General features: G+C 36.8%; 1 protein-coding gene across 4 annotated transcripts in view; it reads left to right on the plus strand.

Moving 5' to 3' along the window:
• The window catches only part of LOC134754728 (ecdysone-induced protein 74EF), a 292,930-nt gene that overhangs the window by 249,641 nt on the left and 18,790 nt on the right, over positions 1-24,499 (plus strand). For 3 of the 4 annotated variants that reach the window (XM_063691066.1, XM_063691067.1, XM_063691069.1), the window contains 2 exons: positions 4,270-4,389; positions 14,197-14,388. In XM_063691066.1, the coding sequence (XP_063547136.1) occupies positions 4,270-4,389; positions 14,197-14,388 (312 nt within the window). The remainder of the gene's footprint in view (positions 1-4,269; positions 4,390-14,196; positions 14,389-24,499) is intronic. The other variant, XM_063691068.1, reaches the window with a different exon arrangement.

Below are 24,499 nucleotides of genomic sequence, written 5' to 3' on the forward strand. Positions count from 1 at the left end.
GTCAGTTGGGCCGCCCAACGTGTGACGTCATCACGCTCTGTCGAATTCGCGCCAAAAATTATGAGCGTTTCAACCGCTCAAAAATTTTCAACATTTTAAATATTTTTTAATAAAATAATGTTAAGGTTTACAAAAGTATTTTTTATCATTTCCGGTGTTCCAACGATATAAATTATGAATCCAAAAATAAAAATAAATTCATGCATGGAGCTAATTTGCAACCATATTTTTTTTCTTCATCTATTTTTCCTTACAGTGAAGGTATTGAAAGTACAATGCAGTGTAAAATGCAGATAGGTGCATTGATCTCTAGAAATGGCTCTGAGACCGTCTGAACGCTGCATCCGGATAAGGTGGATAGCACGGATGTGCGGATGCGGATCGCTTCCGCTAGGCTTGAGCGGAAATTATCACAACTAAATTGTAAACACCCCAGGTAGCATTTATACGTCATTATGACGTCCGTTACGTCGTTATGACCTATAAATGACGTCACTTGTACGTCGCTGACGTCACTTTGCTACCTGGGACCTATTTGTCAGCCTTCAGATTGAGTATTCAGATATAGTATGAATTTTTCTCTCATGATTTAGCATAGGGAAGTATTTAGCAGATGGCGCCAGCAAGCTATGCTGGCGCCATCTACTAAATGCTTCGACCGGCCAACCCCGTTCGATGGTTTATAAAATTATTTATTCCATTAATCATGTTCATTTGTACATTTTAGTCTTACATTTGGTTAAGTAATTCAAGATAAATACACTTGTATTTTATATATTTCGGGGTCCCTTTGTTTGGCATAATTATTAAAAGTCATAATGTAATGATTGTCATATTATCATTAGTCATAATTCTGAAACCGTATCAGGATTTTCCTCAGGTTATCCTATTGATAGGTTAGGTTAGTTTTGTTTTATGGCAATCCTGAAAATATACGCGTTTCTGTGAAAAACCAAATTATGACTAACCAAAATGTGGACAAACATTTATGACTTAAAACTATATGGGGAACAATAGACCCAATTTTTTTTCTCATGAAACGAAATGTAAATTTCTTTGAGAAAATAAAGTTCTTTAAACCTAAGTAGGTACGTGATGCCCTGCTAGGGTGACAAAATAGGATTTTAATTTATACCTAATTTTAATTTCGAGAAAATAATTAAATGTCAAAAGAAATAATTTTACTTGTAGCCAATTTCATGAGCGGAAGCGTTTCACAACCCGCTACCTCTCAAGCAGCTTGTTTTAATACAACCACTCAGCTCCTCGATTTTCTAAATTAAAACCCTTTTCAAACAACTCTAGTCCATCCCACAACCGGAATAAGGTCCTATTTCCTTTAGAACACGTAAACACTCAATACCGTTAGGATCTGAATGGAAAACCTCTATTATACCGTTCTTTGTAAAACTGTTTTTCGCTGTCGTCAACTATAGCTGTAGGAAGCTGATGTCAACTGCAACTGCATTACTGTTACGACATTACTGCCGCGGAGTTGATCTGTCAATTTCCTTGATAATAGTTTTTGGGAAAAAAATAATTTTTGGTACAAGCTTTTATCGCTGACTGTACTTTTTCTTTCCACAGGCAACTAATACTCATCGAGACAATTAAAAACCCCAAACGCAATGAGGGCTAATGCGTATGATTTCGCCGCTAGGGGCGCTAGTGTAGATGGTGGTCTTTTCCATAGTTCGAAATGTCAAATGTCACTTGTCACTTCAATGACTGACAGCTGTTCTATAGTCTTTTGGACCACCATCAACAGAGCAGAGGCGCCAACTGGTGAGCAAAAAAACGATAGCCCCCATTAGGTTGCGTTGTTTTGTCAGAGTTCCTATGGCCACCTCCTGTCTCCATCATCAGATCAGCTCGATGGTACCATAATATTGCATTGTCACCCGACTTACATGTGTATGCAAATTTTCAGCTTCATTGGAAGACGGGAAGTGGGTCAAATTTAACTTGCAAGATTTGACCCGTACATACATACATACATACATACATGCATACATACATACATACATAATACATACATACATAATACATACATACATAGGTACATTGCACGTTAATAAAAACCGGCCAAGTGCGAGTCAAACTCGCGCACGAAGGATTCCGTACCATTACGCAAAAAACGCCAAAAAAATAATTTTTGTTGTATGGGATATTGACAAATATTTATTTTATTCTGTTTAGTATTTGTTGTTATAGCTACAACAGAAATACATCATCTGTAAAAAAATTCAACTGTCTAGCTATCACGGTTCATGAGATACAACCAGGTGACAGACAGACGGACAGTGGAGTCTCAGTAATAGGGTCCTGTTTTTACCCTTTGGTTACGGAATACAAGAAAGGAAAAATAAATTTATTTTATAATTGTACTCATTATGAACACAACCTTAGCTTTTGCTTCTGACTTTTTTTTAATAATTATAGCCTAAATGCGAGTCCTTTAAGCCCATAGACATAGTATATACCGAGCGACCGGGGGTAAGAGAAAGAATATTCATATAAAATTTGGGCAGCATAGGGTTTTTTCTCTTTCACTCTTATAAATTTCGGTATTTCGCCATCGCCTCCTAGCTATGATGCCACCCGGTCGGTGATAAGGACAAAGCATTGCACTATTTTCTCTTTCCTCTTATAGGAATCGCAATAAGACTATCTTTCTCTATCAAAGAGTGTCAGGCCCTTGTTTAAGCCCCTCTGACTGTATAAAGAACTATTACATTACATTTTATTTACACGTACGGTATATTCCAATTTCAAACTTATCGTACGGAACGAGCGCATTTTGCATTCCTAACATTAAAGTTCCCGTCTAGACGTTTCGACCAGCGGAACCTTGCGTCCTTGTCTGTTACACATGCGCAAACGGGGGGGAGCGGGACGGGTGATTTTCGGGGAACTCGCGGTGGCAAGGTCAGGAAAAACGTCTGATATGGAAATCCTTATTCTGATATCCTTGTTGGGCGCGTGGCTTTATTCTGATGAATGGTTTTGATCAAGTGTCATTCATTTTAATCATTTTATATAGAAAAAAAAAAATACAGGTTTATGAAGGGCACTTGGAAGAAAAAATGTCGTAAAAAAACCGCTTTATTTTTTATTAAAATTATACAAAATATATCAGAAAAATCACAAACCAAACAATTTGATTCATCTGAAAAAGCGTCACTAAACTGAAAAAATATAAGAATACTTTTTTCCATTTATTTAATTTTAAACTACTGGAAATAACTGTTTTTTTTTATTCAATATTTTTGATAATAAGCAAAATTAAGTGATATTTAGCTGAAAGTGCTCATATTATAAAACATTTCTAAAACTTACGCACATTATATAAAAATACCTATCGAAGGATCTATCCGATCATATTTAATATAGAAAGCAAATCTCGCGGCCCTAGTAATCTGCCCTGAGGTACACCCATAATGCAAATACCATTATCAAGCTTATAGTTATTAACTTAGAGTTTAATTTTGAATGGCATTTTACTTCAAAGGTATTTCGGGCATGAACGTATTATGTACTTCATAACCAAATGTACTAAACTATGTACTTTTGCGTATGGAACTCGTCGTTTTGGGTTTAGATATGTTAGAAGTTAAAGAGTTAGGGTTAGATTTAGCTCGTGTCGGTTGTCTAGGTACGCCTGTGGTCGGTATATAAGGTTTCATGAATAATATGAAAATGTTAACGTTTCCATACTTAAATAAATCAGACAAATTCAAATAACTTACAATAATTTAAACTGGTTACTTACTGCTGATCTTCTGATTACTGTAGATCAGTTCAAAAGCTTAAGTTTATTATCCGGGATTGAACCTAAAAATTTAAATGAGTCGTCATCCATTTACAGAACTTACTCATGTTAGAGTAATAAGTACTTTACTGATAAGCTACAATCAAAACATTCTTTATTTTTTATTGGTTAATTTTAGAGGGTAGATCGATGTTTTTTTTTTGTTATACAAAAAATGTATGGCTGGAAATAGGCAAAGATGCGCCTCATGTGCCTGCCATCAGTCACAACTGCCAGATCTGACTGGCGTATCTGAGTCCGTCTAAGCTAAATTTGCTCCGACTTGAACAAGACAAAATGAGTGTCATTAGTAAAATCATGTTTTCATACAAATTTGACATTCATGACACCACACTTTCATTGCAAATTCCATGCAGATTTAGCTTGGTCCGTATATATCCCTATTAGGGGCTATATTTATGTTAATTTTTCGTTGACTACATATATTTCCTTCCCAGTGGACGGCGAGCCAGCCGGACTGCCGCTCGGTGCCCGCGGGCTGGGACGCGCGCTGCTGCACGGCCTCCTGGCGCCGGCGCAGGCTGCGCGGCACCCGCTCTACACGGCCCCTAACACTGGTAATGACACTGCGAATTTTTATATACACTATAGTCAATGTCCAAGTGCTTGAATGATACCACTATTGACAATTAACCCAGCGTGCTTGTACAAGTACAAATTAAATTTGAGTTTTTTTAATAAAAGAAAATTAAACTGTGTCTTTATAAGTTTAAAGATGACATCTATTGGGACAGTGACGAGCACTTGGGCGACGTATCCGAAAACTGATATGGAACTAAACATTGTTAGTATGAATTAAGTATGCGTTTTTCCTGTGGACATTATAAAATAAATGGACTTTAGTTCATGGTGGCATAATAATTGATTAAAGCCAAGTGTACCCAAAGCGTTAACTATAGTGGCCAGAGGAAAGACGCCTTTTTTCCTGAAATATTTTACCCACTCGTCTACTGACGAATAATTTCGAGAAATTTTAAAGATGGCATGATATTTGTTTAAAATCATAAATCATCAAGAGAATCATGCCTATTTCTAGACATTTTTTCCAATACTATATAATCTTTAGAAGGCCAAAGGTACTACATGTAGTACTAACTACTAATTTATTACATTACAAAATTAGAAAGAGTAAATGAACAGCAGTATATTAATTTATTTATTCAGGCTATTTATGTAAAAATATTACTGTAAAGGCAAGAAACAACGTAAATAAAGGTAAATTTAAGTAAAAGTAGAATGTTAGTTACATAGCTCGGTTGAACCTCAATTTAAAATTTAGTTTCTCGTAAAGAACTGAAAAATAATATGTTGCTTCTATGGGTTGGAAATTCAATATGTCGTAACAGAGGGATTGTGAATCGTTTGCTAATTTTTTTTTTACTGACAATCACAATATAAATTCCTAAGAATTTACCATGTGTAATTTAAGTGAGATTGTATACTGTGAGATATAAATCATATCATATCATGTAGTAAGATTTAATTACAATTATCAGCTTTTTACACTAAAAAAACTCCTTAATTACACATAAGGGATCCATACATTTGGTTAGTATTAAGCTTGTAATGTATTGGCGAACGCAGTAATTACAATGTTTTTGAATAATAAACAATAATGCATGTTGGTATTACGTTACAAAACTTTTTGTACCTTCAGTGATAATTAAAATTTAATTACAACAGCGTTTTATATAGTATTTTTAATATCTCAATCTTTATAAGTACCCGATCGAGTATCGTTGTTTTATTAGAAACTATTTGCAGTTTAATAATATATTTCAAGATGTACTTATAATACGTGGGGACTTATAAGGGCAAAAGTATTAAATAGATGAGTAGTCATAATCAATATTATTAAGCACTGCGACAGTATATACTTTAATGAGTTTAATGTATTTTAGCATCGCTAAAACTATCATATAAAACCTCGAAGGAATTTTAAGGACTCGATTTGAATTTATAGTATGTAAAGGCGTTACTTTCATCGATTTTGTAATTAGTCAGAACATAGAGCAAACACTAATGATATAGACTAACGAACCGGAACAATATAACCTAAAATAAAAGTAAATTTTCTAGGTATATTATTGTAACTCCTAGTGCCCAGCAACGGAAATAGACCCGGCTGTATCTGTGGAAGGAGAAAATGTTACCTTAGGGATGATTCCGCTAGGAGCTAAACCAATTTCCGGCGACGAACTACAAATACAATGTATAATATAAATACCCCCACAAGGTGGACTGATGACCTGATAAAGGTCGCGGGAGTCCGCTGGTTGCGGGTGGCGCAAGAACTGTCATTGTGGCACTCTGGGGGAGGCCTATGTCCAGCAGTGGACGTCTTCTGGCTGATATGATGATGATGATTATAAATACTGAAAATGTGGGTATAAACGGGCGTTTTGAACGCTCGGGTCAAACGTCTCTGCCACAGTGGAATGGCGCAAACAATTTGATATTGATATTACTAGTCAGCTTCGGTGCTGTCATTTATATAGAAAGTTAATTTGGAGTATGACGCTGATATAGCAAATATGTGAAATCTGTATATTCGATTAAGGTTCGACTATTAAATAGAAAATCTTAAAGATTTTTTACATTTTGCTGTATTCGCAGAAATCAGCTATAATTGCGAAATTATTTTGTAACCGTTTACCTTAGACAGATTTCTATGAAATGGGGATATAGATTAGAAATATTACCTAAAAACATTCTAGCACCAAATTTCGAATGAGAATACATTTCATATTTGGGATCCCGCCTAGCAACCCATAGTTATAGTACCGTCTCTCGAAATTTAGGTACTTAACCTGAATAATCATAGGTTCTGAGTAACATATTATATTATAATGTAATTCTAATATACATATTAGTGCTAATTACGCAAAGATTGTGTATAGACACGAGATTTTATACCTACTGCCCATTTTGCAACTTGATAATAACATACGAAATGTTTTATCAGATAATCTTTTGTTCGTAGGAAAGTTTCTCATTAAAATCAATACAAATAAACTGTACCAGAGCACATTTTATTTATCATTTTTTCCTGTTTCCTTTTTAAACGCGCACAATGAAACTCGACTTCACAAGACATCCATGTGATTCTATTTAATTAGTTCCTTTCCAAGAAACACGTTTTACCTTCTAGAAATATATTTTTTTGCCGTCAAAACAAATTATAATATGAAAAATTCATGGCGGTATACGGCTATCGATCGCGGCTATCAGCTGATGTCCAATGTCAGGGGCCACCCCAAGGAGCCACCCCAGAGCACGGCACCCCACCGCGGTGTGCGTGAGACGTACGCATGATACGCCTTACACAGACATTACGCAATGAGCACACATTAAAGAGTTCGACGGTGTAGAAAAGTCCCATACGCCTTTCAGTCGTACTGTTACGGTTTTAGTTCACATTAGGGCGTGTAAACTGTTCAATTAGTGTTTTGTAAAGATTTACTAGAATACGTCGTTTTGTCAAGGTTTATGCTTAGAATAGAATAGAAGAATAAAATAAAATTTCATACGTAAGCACAAACAAATAAGACATTACATAATATAAAAAAATAAACACAGGATAAGATTAAAGTGCCACGAAATGGTCTCATCTCAGCATGTTGCTGGTGGCTTCCAGCGCTGATCTTCCGATGAGACCATCAGGTGAGAATAATCACGGAAGGTAACAGTCGAAGAACTTAGTTGGTTTGGGTGCGACTGTATTTAGTATTTTAATTTCATGGTTTCTAGTTTACAAAGACACTATACTGATTTAAACTAACACGATTTTCTCTGATAATTTTAAAAACTAACGCAGGACTTAATCGCGTAAAACTTACATTTCCTCGCCAGTCTACCAGTGACCACGAACGTACCGTCACTGTTCCGGGAAAATATAACTCATCATGCCTGCCAACATTAGCTGCTTATGACGGATAATAACACAATTGTGTACTGTCTTAAAAGTCAAATTTGTTTGTATTTAAAGATGGCTTTTCAAATTAAGTCTATTACGGATTTAATCAGAAAGAAATAATAATATAAAAATACAATACACGTTCAAATTAGGTTCTTGTGTTCAGTATCATACTAGGTGAGCCAAATCGACGTTGAATATCTTCCGAAACCGACACATGTACAAAAAATACGGAAGTAGGGAAGTAGAGCCCTAACACCTACACACGCACGCACACACCCACGCATTGCGTACCAACATAATCGATAAATATGTGACCTGGACGACCTAGAGTTTGGGAGTCAGCGTTTTAGGAAATTGTGTCACTGTCTGCTTCCTAAATAGGTAATGAGGATAAAACTGGGGTAGCAAAGTCAACGGGAGTCGGGAAACTGAGCGTTTATTTGAACATTGAAATACGGTCTGTTCCTGGTTGACCGAATTTTACTGGAAACGATTTGTGTGAATGTCACGCCCTCGCCAGACAAAGAATGAAGTACTTTGGAACCGGCTACCTGGAACCAAAGGAATTCAAAACGCTACCCATGAGCTCCATCATCCGGCATATGGATGGTGGGCAAAACTCTTGAGTAGCGGACGAATCTTTCCTAGGGGGTAACTGCACAAAAGATCCCTATGGGTCGAAGTGTATCCACAAGGGCCCCCGAAAACCATAAGATAAGATACTGGAAACGAACTTTCCTCGCGAATCCTAATGTACTTGTAGAAGTACAAAATTTAAATAGAATTTTAAACTTATGCGGAAGGCTTCTAGAGTCAAACCAAGAAAAGCCTGCAGATATTTTGACAGCACACGCAGGGCAGGTGTTATTTAAAACGTCATACTTCTATGAAATTATGTCATAAATAACACTGGCTAGACTTTTCCTGGTCTAACTATAAAAACAAATATGCAAAAACAATAACGTGTGTGAGATTATACTGACCAACTTTTACTATGGGACCAAACACGAAATAGCGAAAAACAATTTACCCTCCCATAGATAATTGACCAGCCAAAATGTATGAAACAGCCACATTTTTTTCGGGGTTGCCCATAGTAAAAGTTGCTTAGTATAATCCCAAAACCTCCCTGACAACGGGAATGCACTTATTTTTTAGGCACCGTGTATAAAACCCGAACTTATGTTGCCATGCCAGCCATATTGGAAACGCGGGCAATAAGGTATAGAGAATTTTAGAACTCAATATTGAAATCTGGATAAATATAGCACGCAAAATTTATTTATTTATTTATTTATTTAAACCTTTGGGAAACAAACAGCCAAAAACAACACATAGAAAATCAGATAACACATTCACAAGCCACACAGTTTCCACTAATGAATGATAACAGTTATGTTGCTCAGAAACTAACATTAATAATACAATTTAAACTTAATTTAACATTATATCTAGCAGGAAAGCAATACCTACATTGAAGTACATTTATTCTGTGGAGCTTTTAATCCTAAACAGTAACTTTTGACACATTCTAATGTTTTGGATATTGTATAACTAATCTGACAAGAAATTGTAAAAAAATATTGAGGGCGCCACTTCCTACGTAACTGTCACATTTTTGACGTAAAATGATATTGGCACATGGCAACAATTTAGTATGGAATTTTTTTAGTTCAATTTTATTTAATTTGTACTATTTTGTCGCACGTAAGATATAAAAACCTCTATTTAAATTAAAGTTTTTTAGGACATTTCTTCAAATCATTCAAGAGCACGCCGCTTTGTTCGGTCCAAAGCGGTAAAAAGTATCATAAACCAAATATATTTGTTACATTATAGTTGGTACTAAGTTACACGTATACATTAGTAATTTTCAATAATACTTCGTACATAGCAACCCCACTTCATTGTCCACTAAACATTTGGGAACAATTACGTCCGCGTTGACAGCCCTTACAATACAAATTGCAACCATAGCAGTCCGCGAAAGCGAGATGGAGGAATATGGCTATAATTATTGAAAAGGGATGGCGCCTTAGGGTTGTCGTATAGGGTTAAGTAAACAGTGTTATGTTACAAAAATATTTTTAAAATATTATTTATAAAACTGAATGGTATGCCCGAGATGAAATATTTAGTTTTTGTTCCTAATTTACATATTTAAAAATTGTTTGTTTAAAAACTATATACCTAATTTAATTTTTTTAAACATTTTCGTGGCAATAATATCTCAATTAAACGTATTAACCAAATTCATAAAAATTTTGTTTACCGACAAAAGGCCGTAAAGTGTTTTTTAATGCATAATAAAATAATATATGTCTTAAGAGGAAAGGGGACGGCCGTTTCTCCATACAAACGTAGTCCCCATTTTCCTCTCTGGATATTGACATTGTGGAAAATATTTTTACATAATTGGATGTATATTTACCATGGCTATGTCCCTACGTTTGACATTTTTAGATTTTTTGATGATGTTTAAAATTAGTAGCGAAAACAGATTTCCTACAAATTATTAAATGCTCCTTATAATAATTAAAAAATCGAAAAAAATCAAACGTAGGGGCATAGCTGTGGTTGTTATACAACAAACTGTGTCAAAATATTTTCAATAATGTTAATATCCAGAGAGGAAAATGAGAACTACGTTTGTATGAAAAGGCGATTTCGCGCGGGTCCCCCACTTTCGTCTTAAGAAACACCACACTATAATATCTTAATAGGAAGAACCATGTGTCACAAAAAAATCGGTATCCTAAACTCTAAACCCTTGCATCAATGGGTCATCCTAAACAAATGCAGCTTGCGCCCGATCAAGTGACTTTAAAAAAAATGGTTGACTTTTTTTGCAAAAAGGCTTACTTTGACTGGCCCGATTTGTAAAGTGAAGTCCATTATCAACTTTACTGTCTACGGCAGAAAGTTCAAATTGGAAAAAAGGAATGGGTTTTTTGCAATATGGGTTAGTATTATACACCTTGCGCAGCATAAGTGAACAAGTTTAACTTTACGGCAAACGTAGATCTTATTTCAAAGTGTTTAGGATATTTTTTTCTCCGTATAGATCGCAGTTATAACTTGGTACCAAGTGACACCTGGAAGGAATGTTACAATTTTGTGATGCATTTTGACGTAATAGTTTACATAATGGAAAGTTACATAAAAAAATTGCAAAGAAATGATTCGGCCGCTGGGTTTTTGACGGCTTCTGATATGGCCGCCGCGGCACAAAAATAATATGTAGAATTCAATTTGGTGTCTTGTATCGATGAAATGTTAATAAATAAGTAAAATTTGCCCCCTTATATACAAACATACATATAAATATGACAAACGTCCCGTATATTCTATCTATTCTACTAACAAAGAATTAGCCGGCCGGCCATCTCGCATCGGTCTAAAATCTAATCATTGCATTCGGGACATGTGGGAGTTTGCCGTTTGCACAATCTGCAACCCTTTGCATCTGGCTACACAAAGGATGTGAAAGTTGCCAATCATAATGGCATTAAAAGCCATTTGTCCTATTCAAAGGACATCTGGGCTTGCGTAAATTGGAACTGTTTGTCATGGATGCTTTTGATCTGACCGGTGTGCAAAATTTGATAGGGTTATTTGCTCTTTGACAATCAGGCATAAAGCTTGCCCAATGTGAGTAAGTGGATACCGCACCATAGTGTCCTTACAGTAAGCGAATACAGCTTCACATTCGACATATTTCAGCGATGTGCAGACCGCTTTCTGCGTTTATAGGAGCGCATGCTTTTAAAGTGCATTAAGGGCCCTTCACACTTATGCGCGAATCACGGCTCGAAGCCGCGAACGCGAGTCAGGAGTTTTTACATATAGTTCGCTAATCAGCGAAATCGACTCCACACGCACGCCGCGTAGTCTGGAGCGGGCTATAGGTACTTTTTTTTACGTAATACGGCAGTGTGGACAGACCATTGAGGGTCCGAACCAGTTTCTAACCTCTATCTATTAAGGGCCCTAATGGTGGTCCGTTTTGTAACTTTCCTTTTGTACCATTTTGATGTTAATGTTATAGCATGATCTTTCGTCCGTTGGGAACCGGAAAGAATACAGTCAGACCTCGAGACGATGCTTATAGGATAGGACTAGTTTGGAGACAATTTAGACTCGCTCTCTTAGAGACAACCTAATAGAATATTTAAAAAAAATATTGCCAGAGTATAATGGGCCAAATTAACTCTGCATGGCATTTACAAAGTGAGATAATGTCAGCATTAGTCTCAAATTTCTATGAAAACATAGCGATTATAATGACACTCCCTGACATTAAAAAAAAATCGGATTTGTACATTGTGTACGAGTTTTAACTTTGCAGTTCATATAGAAAAGTAGATATAGTAAACTTTTATTTTTATTTAACCGTATGAAATTGCGACAGCGATCATAAATTATATATTATTTTAACATTTTCTGATGACACCCCCTTTTTAATGAGATAACTTTCTTAACAAAATCATCCATACTTAAGCGAAACGGTTCATAATGCAAAAATTTTTTCCCAAATCCCAGTATCAACCGTCCAAGCATTCAGCGAGTGAATCCCCTATTCAAATGCAAAAATCATTGCAAATAAATATCTAACTCAAACAGATTATGGTCTAACACTAACACCGGCAAGTACAAAGATCTCAGCGGTCACTCTATAAATATGATTGATAAAACCCCCTTTGTAGGACTAATGCTGACCAGTATACCCGTTCCTTTATTTTCATTATATTATTATTTAGATACTGTGAAGGGTGCGTATAATTTATTTAGGGGTAGGCACAATGGAGAGAATGATCTCGTCGTGCGAGCAAAAAACCACTTTTGTGCGCCTTTGTGGCGTAATCGGGCAATGTTTTATTTAATTGGCAAATGTGCGTGTGCCTTGGGTTCTAAAAAAAAAGCCTAAAATTAAATTGGATTATTTGTAAAAAACATTGCATTACCAATAGCTAAATCCGTTTCGTTTCTGCTAATTTAACGACGTCGAAATAAATGTGTTTTCTGTACTCTGGCAAGCCAGCTGTTTCAGTAGAAAAGGGCGGTAAATTTAAAAAATTTAAGCGAGAAGGATCGATCCCATATAAATTGTGAAAGTCGCGCCATTTTCTACTAAGTTGGTTTTTCAGATTATATAATTCTTGTTTTAGTGAACAGAATGCCATGTACTAAAAGCGAGGTTCGAAAAAAATGGTGACGTGTTCCATATTTGAAATTCGGTTACGAGTTTATCAAAACACACGCTCGACGCCAAACGTAAACAATCGAAAGATAATACTAATCCGTGAGATCACTATCTTATCTATTCGCAAATTTTCGATACCCACTTCCGTACAATTCCAGATGACAATACTTTTTTTTTATTTCTTTTTACACAATCATGTGCAGAAATGCATTATACGTCATTAGAATTCAATCTGTACCTACACCTACATACTTACTAATTTTCAAACACTACAATAGGTCCGAAATAGGCACGTGTAGGTCAAAATTGTATGCGTAGGTAAAAGAGCATTAAAATCACCCGACTGGTTCACTCCGACCGTTACGTCTAATCCACAGATAACGTAAATCACGCATTTGATTATTTCCCCCTTCAATTGTTTCCGAACTGACCATCGTGTGACCTTAATTGTACCGGTGAAAGGGGTACGTTCGAATAGTCTTCCTTTTCCCATGGATTGTCCCTGGACAATAGTAAGCAATGTACACAAAGCCGTGTCGACAGCTAGACGGTCAAATGGTCAGTCCCATAAGGAAATGAAAGAGTTGATTATATTATTTAAATTCCGAACGACGGTTACCCGTCAACGGGACATGAGAAAGTTTAAAAAAAACTTTGGTATATTTTTAAGTCCGAAACTTTTCAAGTTGCATAAATGTTTGTTATTTTTGCCGCTCTGAGAGCAAGAGTATAACTTTTTGTATTGGAGCGCAAAACAATTCATGAACAGTTTGCGATATCAAATAAAAAAAATACGTTGAACGTATTTCTAAATTCAAACTTAACGGACGTTTCATATTCCCACCGAAAACTACTAAATCATCAAATAAAAGGTCGGAATCTTTGCAGATTAAAAAAACACCAGTGGTCAAATTATAATATAAACACAATACACCCCTTCTAACGTTGCACCTTTTGCATAATCTGCATAATAATTGCATCTCAGATGCAGTAACAAGTGCTGCGACCTTTGACCGTTGGTCATCGTGAGAAATCTGGAGACGTTAGAAATGCAAATTTGGAGTATTAGTTAAAGAGTTTTTTATGCAAATTTTGGACAATGCTTACTAACCGTTGCATTACACAGGTGAACAACTTAAGAATTAATGCGTTCGTTTTAACAAAAGCGTTTACAATCTGATCTTCGAACTCTCAAGAACTTTTATAGTTTCAAAAATCCTAACTCTTTCTTTCCTCCCGCAGGCTCCCTGCCGCCGTCACCAGCGGACTCTGGTGTGTCAGACGTCGAGTCCTCCTCATCAGGAGCCGGATCAGCGGAGGAGCTGAAGGCGCGGCTGCAGCCCCCGCCCGCGCCGTACGCCCCCTTCCTGCCCTTCTACCAGCACCACCAGATCGCTTCGCTGCAGCACCATGCGACGCATCCACGACCACCCGGTGAGTCTCTTAATGTTTTATGCGCGCCTGGTACTTTTTAATTGAGGAGCCCATTGAATTTTGCGCAATATTTTATGAATTTATGACGATTATTATGACACAATAAAATTTCTCTTTTTTTCGGCGTAGTTTGTTAGTTTAGTCCGACTAAACATTACATGGGTTACTTCAATGGGTACCCTGCTTTCAAAAAGACATTTTTTTTTCAGGCTGTCTTACTTTTTGACAATGCCAAGGACCTAGCGTGTTACTAGATCATTTGAAAGACGTGTAATACATCATTTGGCACGTATAGGTTATTGATAGTTCAGTGTCAAACCAGACGCGTTGTGGATGAACTCTTGACGTTTGTTATTCAACTGTCAGGTGCCAACGTTTTGCATTTCAGATCGTAAATGACTCTCTTTCCGTTTGCTATAACTGCAACAGCTAAATCTTATTGGAGTATGACTATACGAGTAGGTGTCTCTAACGAGTAAATTTAAGTACGCAAATTTTACTAAACTGTCTTAACTGCAAATCCAAGCCATGCCTAAGCAGCACCTTAGACGGTACATCGTTAATTTTATTTATTATCTTTCTTATTTTTAATAATATCAACATGGACGCAAAATTTTAACTTTCTTCTTCCTGCCCTTATCTCACGTTATCTGGGGACGGCACGACATGTTTTTCTCTTCCATTCTCCTCTATCTTTCGTCACCTCAGCACTCACTCCTTTCTTTCTCATATCGTCTTTCACACAATCCGTCCATCGTTTCTTGGGACCACCATCCGCTCTCCGTCCATCATCATCCCTAACATTCTTTTGTCTATATGGCATTCATCCCTCTTCATTATATGCCCATACCACACTAACCTACTACTCCTCATCTTTTCCGTTACCGGTGCTACTTTCAAACTTATACTATATGTATAATCATTCTTAATCCGATCCTTCCTCGTCATTTGTGTAACACATAACTGTAATAGATATAAAACTAGCTAGATTAGACTTAATATCATTGGAATATAATTGAAACTAAAGTTGAACCTAGAAACAAATTTAATAGCAATAATGTAATAACTAATAACAGAAATTGTATTTATCTTATTCCAGGTGTATAAACCTGAATCTCATTTTTGTCCTCAATTGTAAAATTCTTAATCCAGGTATATAAACCTGAATCTCATTTTTGTCCTCAATTGTAAAAATATTATTCTTGTTAACTCGCATGACATAAAAATGTACATCTGGTCTCCCGCGATACAGGCCTAGCCTAGTGCGGGGACTCCTAGAACCTCCGAATGTCAATTCAGTTATGCACCAACTCTTTTCTGTAACTTGTACTACAATTGTATTCGTTCTGTGCAATAAAAACTTTTTTTTATCTTTTTTTATTTGAACTCGTTCACACTAATGAAAGTTTGAAATTTTGATAATAGGCAAGCTTAAGAACCGACCAACCGGGCCATCGTACCTTAGATCTGTCTGTAGGTATCTGCAATAAATTGCCGTGCAAGTTTAACATGGTTTAAATAATTTTAAATATTTAGGTAACACTTGAAACGGTAAATGCATTGTGCAATAAACAATATTTATCTCAGTTCGCATTATCGCAGTTCCTACTTGTCACGTTTTGGGCGCCGTGCTCAGAGGTGACTCGGTCGTAGACCTGTCGGGTCACCTACAACTATTGTACTTATCGATGTTTTTATAAATATGTATATAGCAAACAAGTAGACGGACAAGTGCAGTTGAAAGGTCAAATGACAGTCAAAATTACAGCTTATCGTATGATGTCGGCTAGCTGTCGCGGGTGCACGCACGCGGCTGCCATTGTAGGTAAAATGCTTCTCACGCGTCCGCGCCAGTTAGCAACACGGAATATAAACTGTATTTGCAAGTCTCCCTCAAACCAAAACAAGTGTTTAAAGTTGGCTCGGTAGAAAAAACAGGAAAACGTCTTATTTTCGTTACCCTATTAGGACCATAGCAGTACTATTATTATAAAATAGCTAGTTATGTTGCCAGCAATATTTTGAACAGAAGTATATTTCCATCCAGAGTAATTGAAATAAAATGTATGGTAACGAAACGTAGTCGTAAGCTTCATGTAATATGTGCATGTCGTTTTCAAATGAGAGCGTAACTACGTCACTTGGGAGCAGCTTTTTGGCGGCAGATTCGTGTGACTTGTGACACAGTCTCGTAATACTGATATAAGTAATTAAGCTCGGTTGCACCAAGTTGTCATCGTTAAAGAGTTCGCTAAATTTTATTCTATGCAAAGTTCTAAAGACCAAGACCACCGCGGCGCGCCGGGTGACGTTGATCAGTCTGTCAAGTGCGGATGGTGCAACTGGTACCTATTCTAATTGTTGATTCGTTACAAACTGTAGTTTAAAAGACAAATGAAGATCATTGTTAACATCGTTCCGACCTTACTCACCACCAGGAACAGGTTTATTTATTCGTTGCAAATCCGGCAAAATTGTTTTTGTTTTTAAACGTTCTTCAATCGAAAGTGATATTGTGAGTTATTCGAGCAATTTTTGCATTTTAGGGTGCATTTCGGAATTTTTACGGACGCCAACTTGGATTTCGGCCAGAATGCGTCGCGCCTCCGGAAGAATTATTTAAACAATGACTGTCATTACATTATTGATCTTCTGGCTTATATAATAAAGTTGGTATTTGGATGGTTTCTTTGGCTGAAACGGCTAATCATAAAATTATTGATGATCGTTGTCGTTAACCAAATTCCCTAATCAAAAGAAAGCATCTAGCTTGTTTCCTCTTTTTTGTAATTAGGTTCTGTCTACTCAGAATATTATCTTCAACGACAAAAATAAAAACACGAATTCACATCATTATAATTTCACGAAAATCAATACGAAATGTATAGAATGTATTTAAAATGAAATATGTAAAGTAGGCCCTATGATAGCGCCCTGTGGAACCCGGATCCCCGTCCGCCGTTTCGCATCAACAATGCCTTTGACATAAACTATAAAGTATAGATAACTTTTTTAAATGCACAATCGAGTCGCGGAACGCGACGAGCATACGCTTCTGGCATTTTTTTTTTCTTTCATTTTTATTAGGAGCACTGCCCTTGCACAATGTCAAATAGCTTTGGCCAAGATGGACGGCGGGTGATTCTTACTTATTCCAATTCTTTTGTACAGTGCCTGTCAGGGGATTAAATAGTTTAACTATAAGTGCTCTGGAAACTCACTTTGACAGTAGAAAAAGGCGCATTATTCTACTGATGGATATGTCTTGCCAAACTATATCAAATAATTGTTTTAATATTTCAAGTATTGAATATAAATATAAATAAGTAAATGTATAAATGTAACTTTCCGGTTGTCCTACCTACCTAGGTAGGTATGGCTCATGTTTTTCTATGTTTTTCTTTGATCTTCTTTTTATCCCTGCTGTTTAGTGTGTATGTTAACATTATGTACTTAATAATGAACCTCCAGGTCTGTTTCTTAAGTATGTTAAGTACATTTGTACTTCAAATCCATTTGTATATGTGACTGTTTGTGTTCTAAATAAACTAAAAAAAAAAAGTAGCTTAAATGATTGGTGGATAAATTGGGTAGAATATTGGGGAGTATTTTTCTACTAGGATTGGAGAAGGAAGTTGGAAGGGGCAGACCTCGGCGGACTTTCTCTGATCAGATCGGGGAAATCCTGAAGAAAGGCCAGGTCAAGAGCACCCTAAACCGGCGAGCATGTATGAGGAATGTTATGAAAGTGAAGGAAGCGAAAGAGGTATGTCAGGATCGTAGCAAGTGGAAATCCGTGGTCTCTGCCTACCCCTCCGGGAAATAGGCGTGATTATATGTATGTATGTATGTATGTATGTAGGATTGGAGCGTATAGTTAATTAAAGAATGTATAATATTATAAAAATTGCATTATAAAAAAACATTTTTCCTTTTGTCTAATCTAATCCTATCTGAACAGGAAAACCTCTAAACAGTAAACACGTAGATACACCCAACGTTTTTTGCAAAAGATTCCGCGTCGTATTATCGTAAGGAAGTAACTTGATTTGACCCTCAAACCTGTTTGGAAGTCAAAAACCATCTTTTATTTGGACACAAACTTACCAGTCGGACCGAGCTACATGACAGTGGAAGTGTTATCGTAAATCAATGATATTATAGAACTGTAGGTGACGTTTTCAACCAAAAGGTACCACATTGTCGGATGTCGATAAGGTTAATTTCTAATTAAAGCATGGAAATAGCGCCTTACTGACAAGCGACAATAAATACCCTTTTGGTTGAAATTGGCACATAGATAGGTTCATACATAAGGAGCACAAAAGCTACTTCCATATTTATTTCTATACCTAAAATTTTTGATCAATTTTCGCATTCCATTCATCTTTGTCATACTCGTTGTTGTTTCGTCTCTTTCGTCTCTTTCGATGAGCGGGAGCTCGGTAGCACGTGCATATTTCTCGGCTGCCCAGGTGCGACTAAAGGCAACTTGTACAATTTGTCACAAGGTAAGCGCTTCAATTTTGGAACGCCTATAACATATCAACACATCCGCGGACACGAATGCTATAGCATTCGCATAGTCTTTTGTTTCCTTTGGCTGTCATAATTAATGTGAAATAACTAAAAAAAGGACGTTTATAATGTCATTGCCTCACTATGATCTGTTCAAATCGGTTCAAAGTAAGAAAAAAACCGGACAAGTGCGAGTCGGACTCGCCCACTCGTTCCGTACTTAGGATTTGTTATTATAGCTGCAATTGACATGCATTATCTGTGAAAATTACAACTGTCTAGCTATCACGGTTGATGAGATACAGCCTGGTGACAGACAGACTTAGTAATAGGGTCCCGTTTTTGCCCTTTAGGTACGGAACCCTAAAAAGTTCAGTCGGCCAAATAGTTTGTATAATTTTTTTTAGTTAGTTTTTTTTTATACCATGTCGGTGGCAATCAAGCATACGGCCCGCCTGATGGTAAGCAGTTACCGTAGCCTATGGACGCCTGCAACACCGGATATATTACACGCGCGTTGCCGACCATAACACTCCTCTCCCTCGTTGAGCTCTGGCAACCTTACTTACCGGCAGGAACACAACACTATGAGTAGGGTCTAGTGTTATTTGGCTGCGGTTTTCTGTAAGGTGGAGGTACTTCCCCAGTTGGGCTCTGCTCTAGATCTGGAATGACATCCGCTGTCCTGTGCCCTACCACACAAAGCGAGATGTCATTCACAGTGCCCATACCTCTCTTTTGGACGTAGTTTAAGGACATATCCGGGTCCGGACGCAGTTTAAGGACATACCCGGGTCCGTTTAAGGACATACCCGGGTCCAAAGGACATACCCGGGTCAGTTAGTAAACTGTAATTTAATAAAAATAATGCCTAAACAAGAGGTCTAAATAAGTAGACTAAATACTTGCTTTGTTGACGTCATTCCTATAACATTTATGAATGAACACAAATAACAATTAAATACATTATTTTCTGTGCTTATTCATTGTTAGAGCTAAAATACCCGATTATGTTTATATACACATCTTACGACTCAAATACAATGAGTTGCCGACTTATTTACCACAATACATTGTTTATTTATGTCATTGACAGGGAAATACCATGAAGTTAGGTTGTCTTATTCTTGTTACTCAATTAAGTAGTTATAGTTTAAAGACTATAGTTTCATTAAACGGTTCCTGTTGCAATTAGAACATAATATTTAAATTATCCAAATAGTTCAAATAATAAGCTATGAATTAGCAAAATGTCGAAACGTATAAATAAAGAAGCATCGTATCACGTACGAGTATACAGAGCGTTACAATATTTTAAATTTTGAACTGTGTACGCGACAATGGCGCCCTCTAGCGGTAACTGGGACTCATTAATTACTTAATAGTTTACACGTCAATTAGTATGAAATTTAGCATACGAGAGTTCCCATCTTTGTTCACAAGCGTTTTCCTCATATCTTTCCAAGCATTTCGCTAGGCCAGAGAGACGGTGGAGCGTGAACACGGGCCTAACACACGAAATTGGTGTTGCGTGTTTCGTAACCAGTGCGCAACACGACCTTCCACGGCAGACCAAACCTGTCCGCGTGTGTGGACACCACAATGGTTTCATAAAGCGGATTTTTACCACGCCACGGTGAGGCGTACTCGGAAATTCTTAAGACGTGAAGCAGCGTTGTGTTCGACGCACTGTAATTTTAATAAGTTTGTTTTTTTAAGTTTTTACACAAAATAGTGATAATTTGGGTTCCTCACCATTCTTACTGGATTATTAGAAATGGTCAGATCAGTCTTATTACAAATAGTGGCGACTTTTGTATTCTAAATTCTTTAAGTATATAAAATTACTTCTAAATTCGTTAAAAGAAGGATACATTAAAATAACACTGAGTCATTCAAATTCAAAATATCATCATACATTGTCATAGATGCGTTATTTACATTATTATATACAATATGTCAGAAATATATACAATTAAAATAGGTAGGTATCATTGTAAAAATTGAAAAAAAAAATTGACAATAAGATAGCCTAGGTACACCTCGTTCCAATATGTTTAGCTAAAGTTTATTTATTAATTAAGGAACTTAAATAATAATACTGGCCTTACTATCAACATTTATTTACTTTACTACTATCACTTTTACTTACATACCCGCACCACATTTCGTATAATACCTGTGGCAAGGAGTCTTTAGAATGTATTAAATATATTTAATACTAAATTTCATAAATTATAATAATTTTATTTACGCATAATTTTGACGCACTGACTGATTTATTATAACGCGTATCGAAATTCAGGCCAATAATAACAGTTTTCTCATTAGATTCATTTGTTACGTAAACCGATGAATGTCAATCCGAGGAGCGCGAATAGCGTCGCTATTAATACTCGATGCTAGCTGCACTGCCCTTGAATACGTGCGATCACCTCTGCGCGATCCTAAGCTAGAGGCGCGCGCGCACGGCCGCCCTTTGGAGGATTTTACCCGTTGCCCTAATGCTTGCCATTTTCCTCTTAGGTATACTGAGGTTAGATGGGTTTCTGACGGGGATAATACCTTTTTATTACCTACTACTGCTATGCATTAGACTAACGTCAAAAAGGGTTAATTTTGAAAGTAGCAAGAAAAATACACAAAAGCACTTTTTATTAATTATCTCCACGGGACTTAATCGCGTAAAGTAGTTTTAAATTTACCTCCGACGTTTCGAGGACGGCGTTGTCCCCGTGGTCTCGGAGAAGACTGGCTAATGTTGACATCAACATCTTCTAGGCGCGCGAGTTTTTCGAACTACCCGCACTTGGTCTTGTTTATTAACTTGAACGTTTTGCGCACTAGGGATGCTACCGGGTCGACACACAACACTCACAATATTCGATTTTTCAACTTTCGATATTTGGTTTCGCTTACACTTACTAATGACTGGGTTCCATGTGGATGAGATCTTAAAAGCACTTTGTTACACAGTATTTCTAAAGTAGTGAACAGTGGGATATATAAACAGGAGAAAAACCCAAATAAAAGGTTCGAATAATACGGGCGGTAGCCTTTACTACCCTACCTACTACTAAGTTCAAAATAAGTAGTTTAAGATCCAATATTGTACACCCTAGCAGGGTATCATGTACGTACTTGACCAATATGTAAGACCAGTATGTACAAATGAACATGATTACAATGGAATAAATGATATGATATGATATGATACCCTCATAAAATCGTCTTTACCACGTCTTTACCAGCAAATAAAGTTTATGAATTCTGAATCTTTAATATCGTAACTTTTTAAACTACTTCATCCCAAACTTACAAAAAAACATTCGACGTGAAGATATTTTTCTCATTAAAGAAACATAATTAAAACTAAAATCTTTATTACTTGCGACACCTATTTTAAAAACATGTTCACTCACTCCATCTATATTTCCATAGTTGCGAAATCTCCCGAAACTCTGTGACAAATCCCTACACTACCTGTAAACACTATCAAAGTTCGACCTTAATTCTACAACAGTAAAGTGTATCGCGCTTGCACCGCGTTGATGTAACATTTCAATAGCGGCTTGACCATGTACGGTGCCTCCATCTGCCGTGAGTTGCGCGATCGTTGCGACCTAGATGCGCCGCGCGCGCTGCCAAAAGCACCGCTAGATCCGAAATGGCGGACGCGTCGAGAAAAATTAGGGATTTATGACGTTCTTCGGTATTTGTGCTGCGGCCAACTCGGATACGATTCCTTTAAATAATTGTGTTAGGGGTTCGGCCCTTTCTTCAGGTCACGATCACACTTTATATATGACGTAACAACCTACCATTTTTAACTGATTGTCGAAATGGGAAGGTGGAAAACAGAGTGGTTCTTGATGCAATCCCATACGGCGAAAACAAGCTTAATAAAAAAAGTCCCCCGCCGTGTCTGTCTATCTGTATGTAGGTATGTATGTTCGCGAAAACTCAAAAACGTATTTTCATGCGTTTTCACCTTTCAATGGAGTGATTCTTGAGGAAGGTTTAGGTGTTTAATTTATTAAGGTTTTGTATAACCCGTGCGAAGCCGGGGCGGGTGGCTAGTAATGTAATACAGTAGGAGTACGAACCCTATTTCTATTCCTCGCTGTACTTATATAAAAATTATAAAAAAATAAGGCTAATAAGCCCTCTTCAAAATTCGCCAAGCACAAAGTCCAAATAATTTTTCTCAAAAATGGACGGCAAAGTCGACGTTGCCGGTTAAAAATTAGGTCGCGAAGTGCGTAGTTTATGGTCAGTCAATAAAATTAAAAAGTTAAAAACATTGCAGTCTCGATTTCGGGACTGCAATGTTGCATACAAATTCCATTATTTGTCGAGTTCCAAACTTTTTAAAAGTTGGTGGCCATATCAAATGAAGGCATAGGTCCATTAAACAGCCAAACAGATGATCAGTACTTATTATTATAATGTTGGTACTGCGACTATTTAGCTGTCTCAAATAGGTTGGCGTATTTTCGGCAGACACTTCGTTTTTCAATAAAAAAAAATAGAAAGGCGGCAAAGCAAATCTTATCAATTGTTTTTACTTTTTTCTGTGAAAATATATACGTAAGAACGTTGCCTCTGTAAAATATTTCTATTATATTTGTATTTATTGCGCCATTTTTGAGAAAAGCACTATATATGACTCGGCAGGAAGGCTACTTGCTGGCTTCGGATTCAATTAAACGGACTCCCAAGGTCGTCCGTTTAAAACGAATCCTCAGCCAGCAAGTAGCTACTTCCGAGCCTCGACAATAATGTACTATTACTTTCAAGATACTTTTTTGAAGCTTCTCCAATGATTCAAGAGATTTTACCAATGAAGACATGCTGGTTGACATATCGGCCGTTCGCTTCACAAAACCCCAGCACGATCCGTAACCTAGCCGACCTTAGAACGGATTGGACAAACAACTACTGTAATGTCGCAACCGTAGCATCCGACGGCGAGTTGAACGGTCGGCCTTGCGTCCACGCAATACTGACACGCTATTCTCTAACCATAGACTATTGTGGATTTAATTCATTGTATAGAATACGGTATTTGCTATTGGCTAAGTCTGAAGCTCTGAAGCAATTAATGATCGCTCGGAACTGCAGAAAGTTTCGTGAGCTCAATCTTGGAAAATATTTGACATCTGTCACTAATATAGCCGTCAGATATATACACTGTAACTGTAGAAAACCTAAACACATTAGAATTCCTTCAGGCGGATTTAAAGACTATCCTGGACATCTTGTACTGTATCTAATCAACTGGTTTACTACATAAATATCGTGAAATCCGATTTTTGAACATTTTTTATCTCTCTGCTATAATTACTTAGTCTTAGCAATATATAACTGAAGGTTGCAACCACCGAATTGGAAATACCTTAACAATCGTATGGTTCTTTAGGTATAGATACAGGCGTCGTAACATGGTAATGAGAATACCAAAGGAATTTACCGCAACGGACAAACCTACAGGTACTCAGTGATGGCTTATTTCTCTGTATTTTTTCTTCATTTCTCTATTAGTTTGTCTTTTTCCGTTTTAACTCAAAAGGTATTGTGACATGACCGTCAT

Source organism: Cydia strobilella, chromosome Z, assembly GCF_947568885.1.
Source record: "Cydia strobilella chromosome Z, ilCydStro3.1, whole genome shotgun sequence".
NCBI lineage: Eukaryota > Metazoa > Arthropoda > Insecta > Lepidoptera > Tortricidae > Cydia > Cydia strobilella.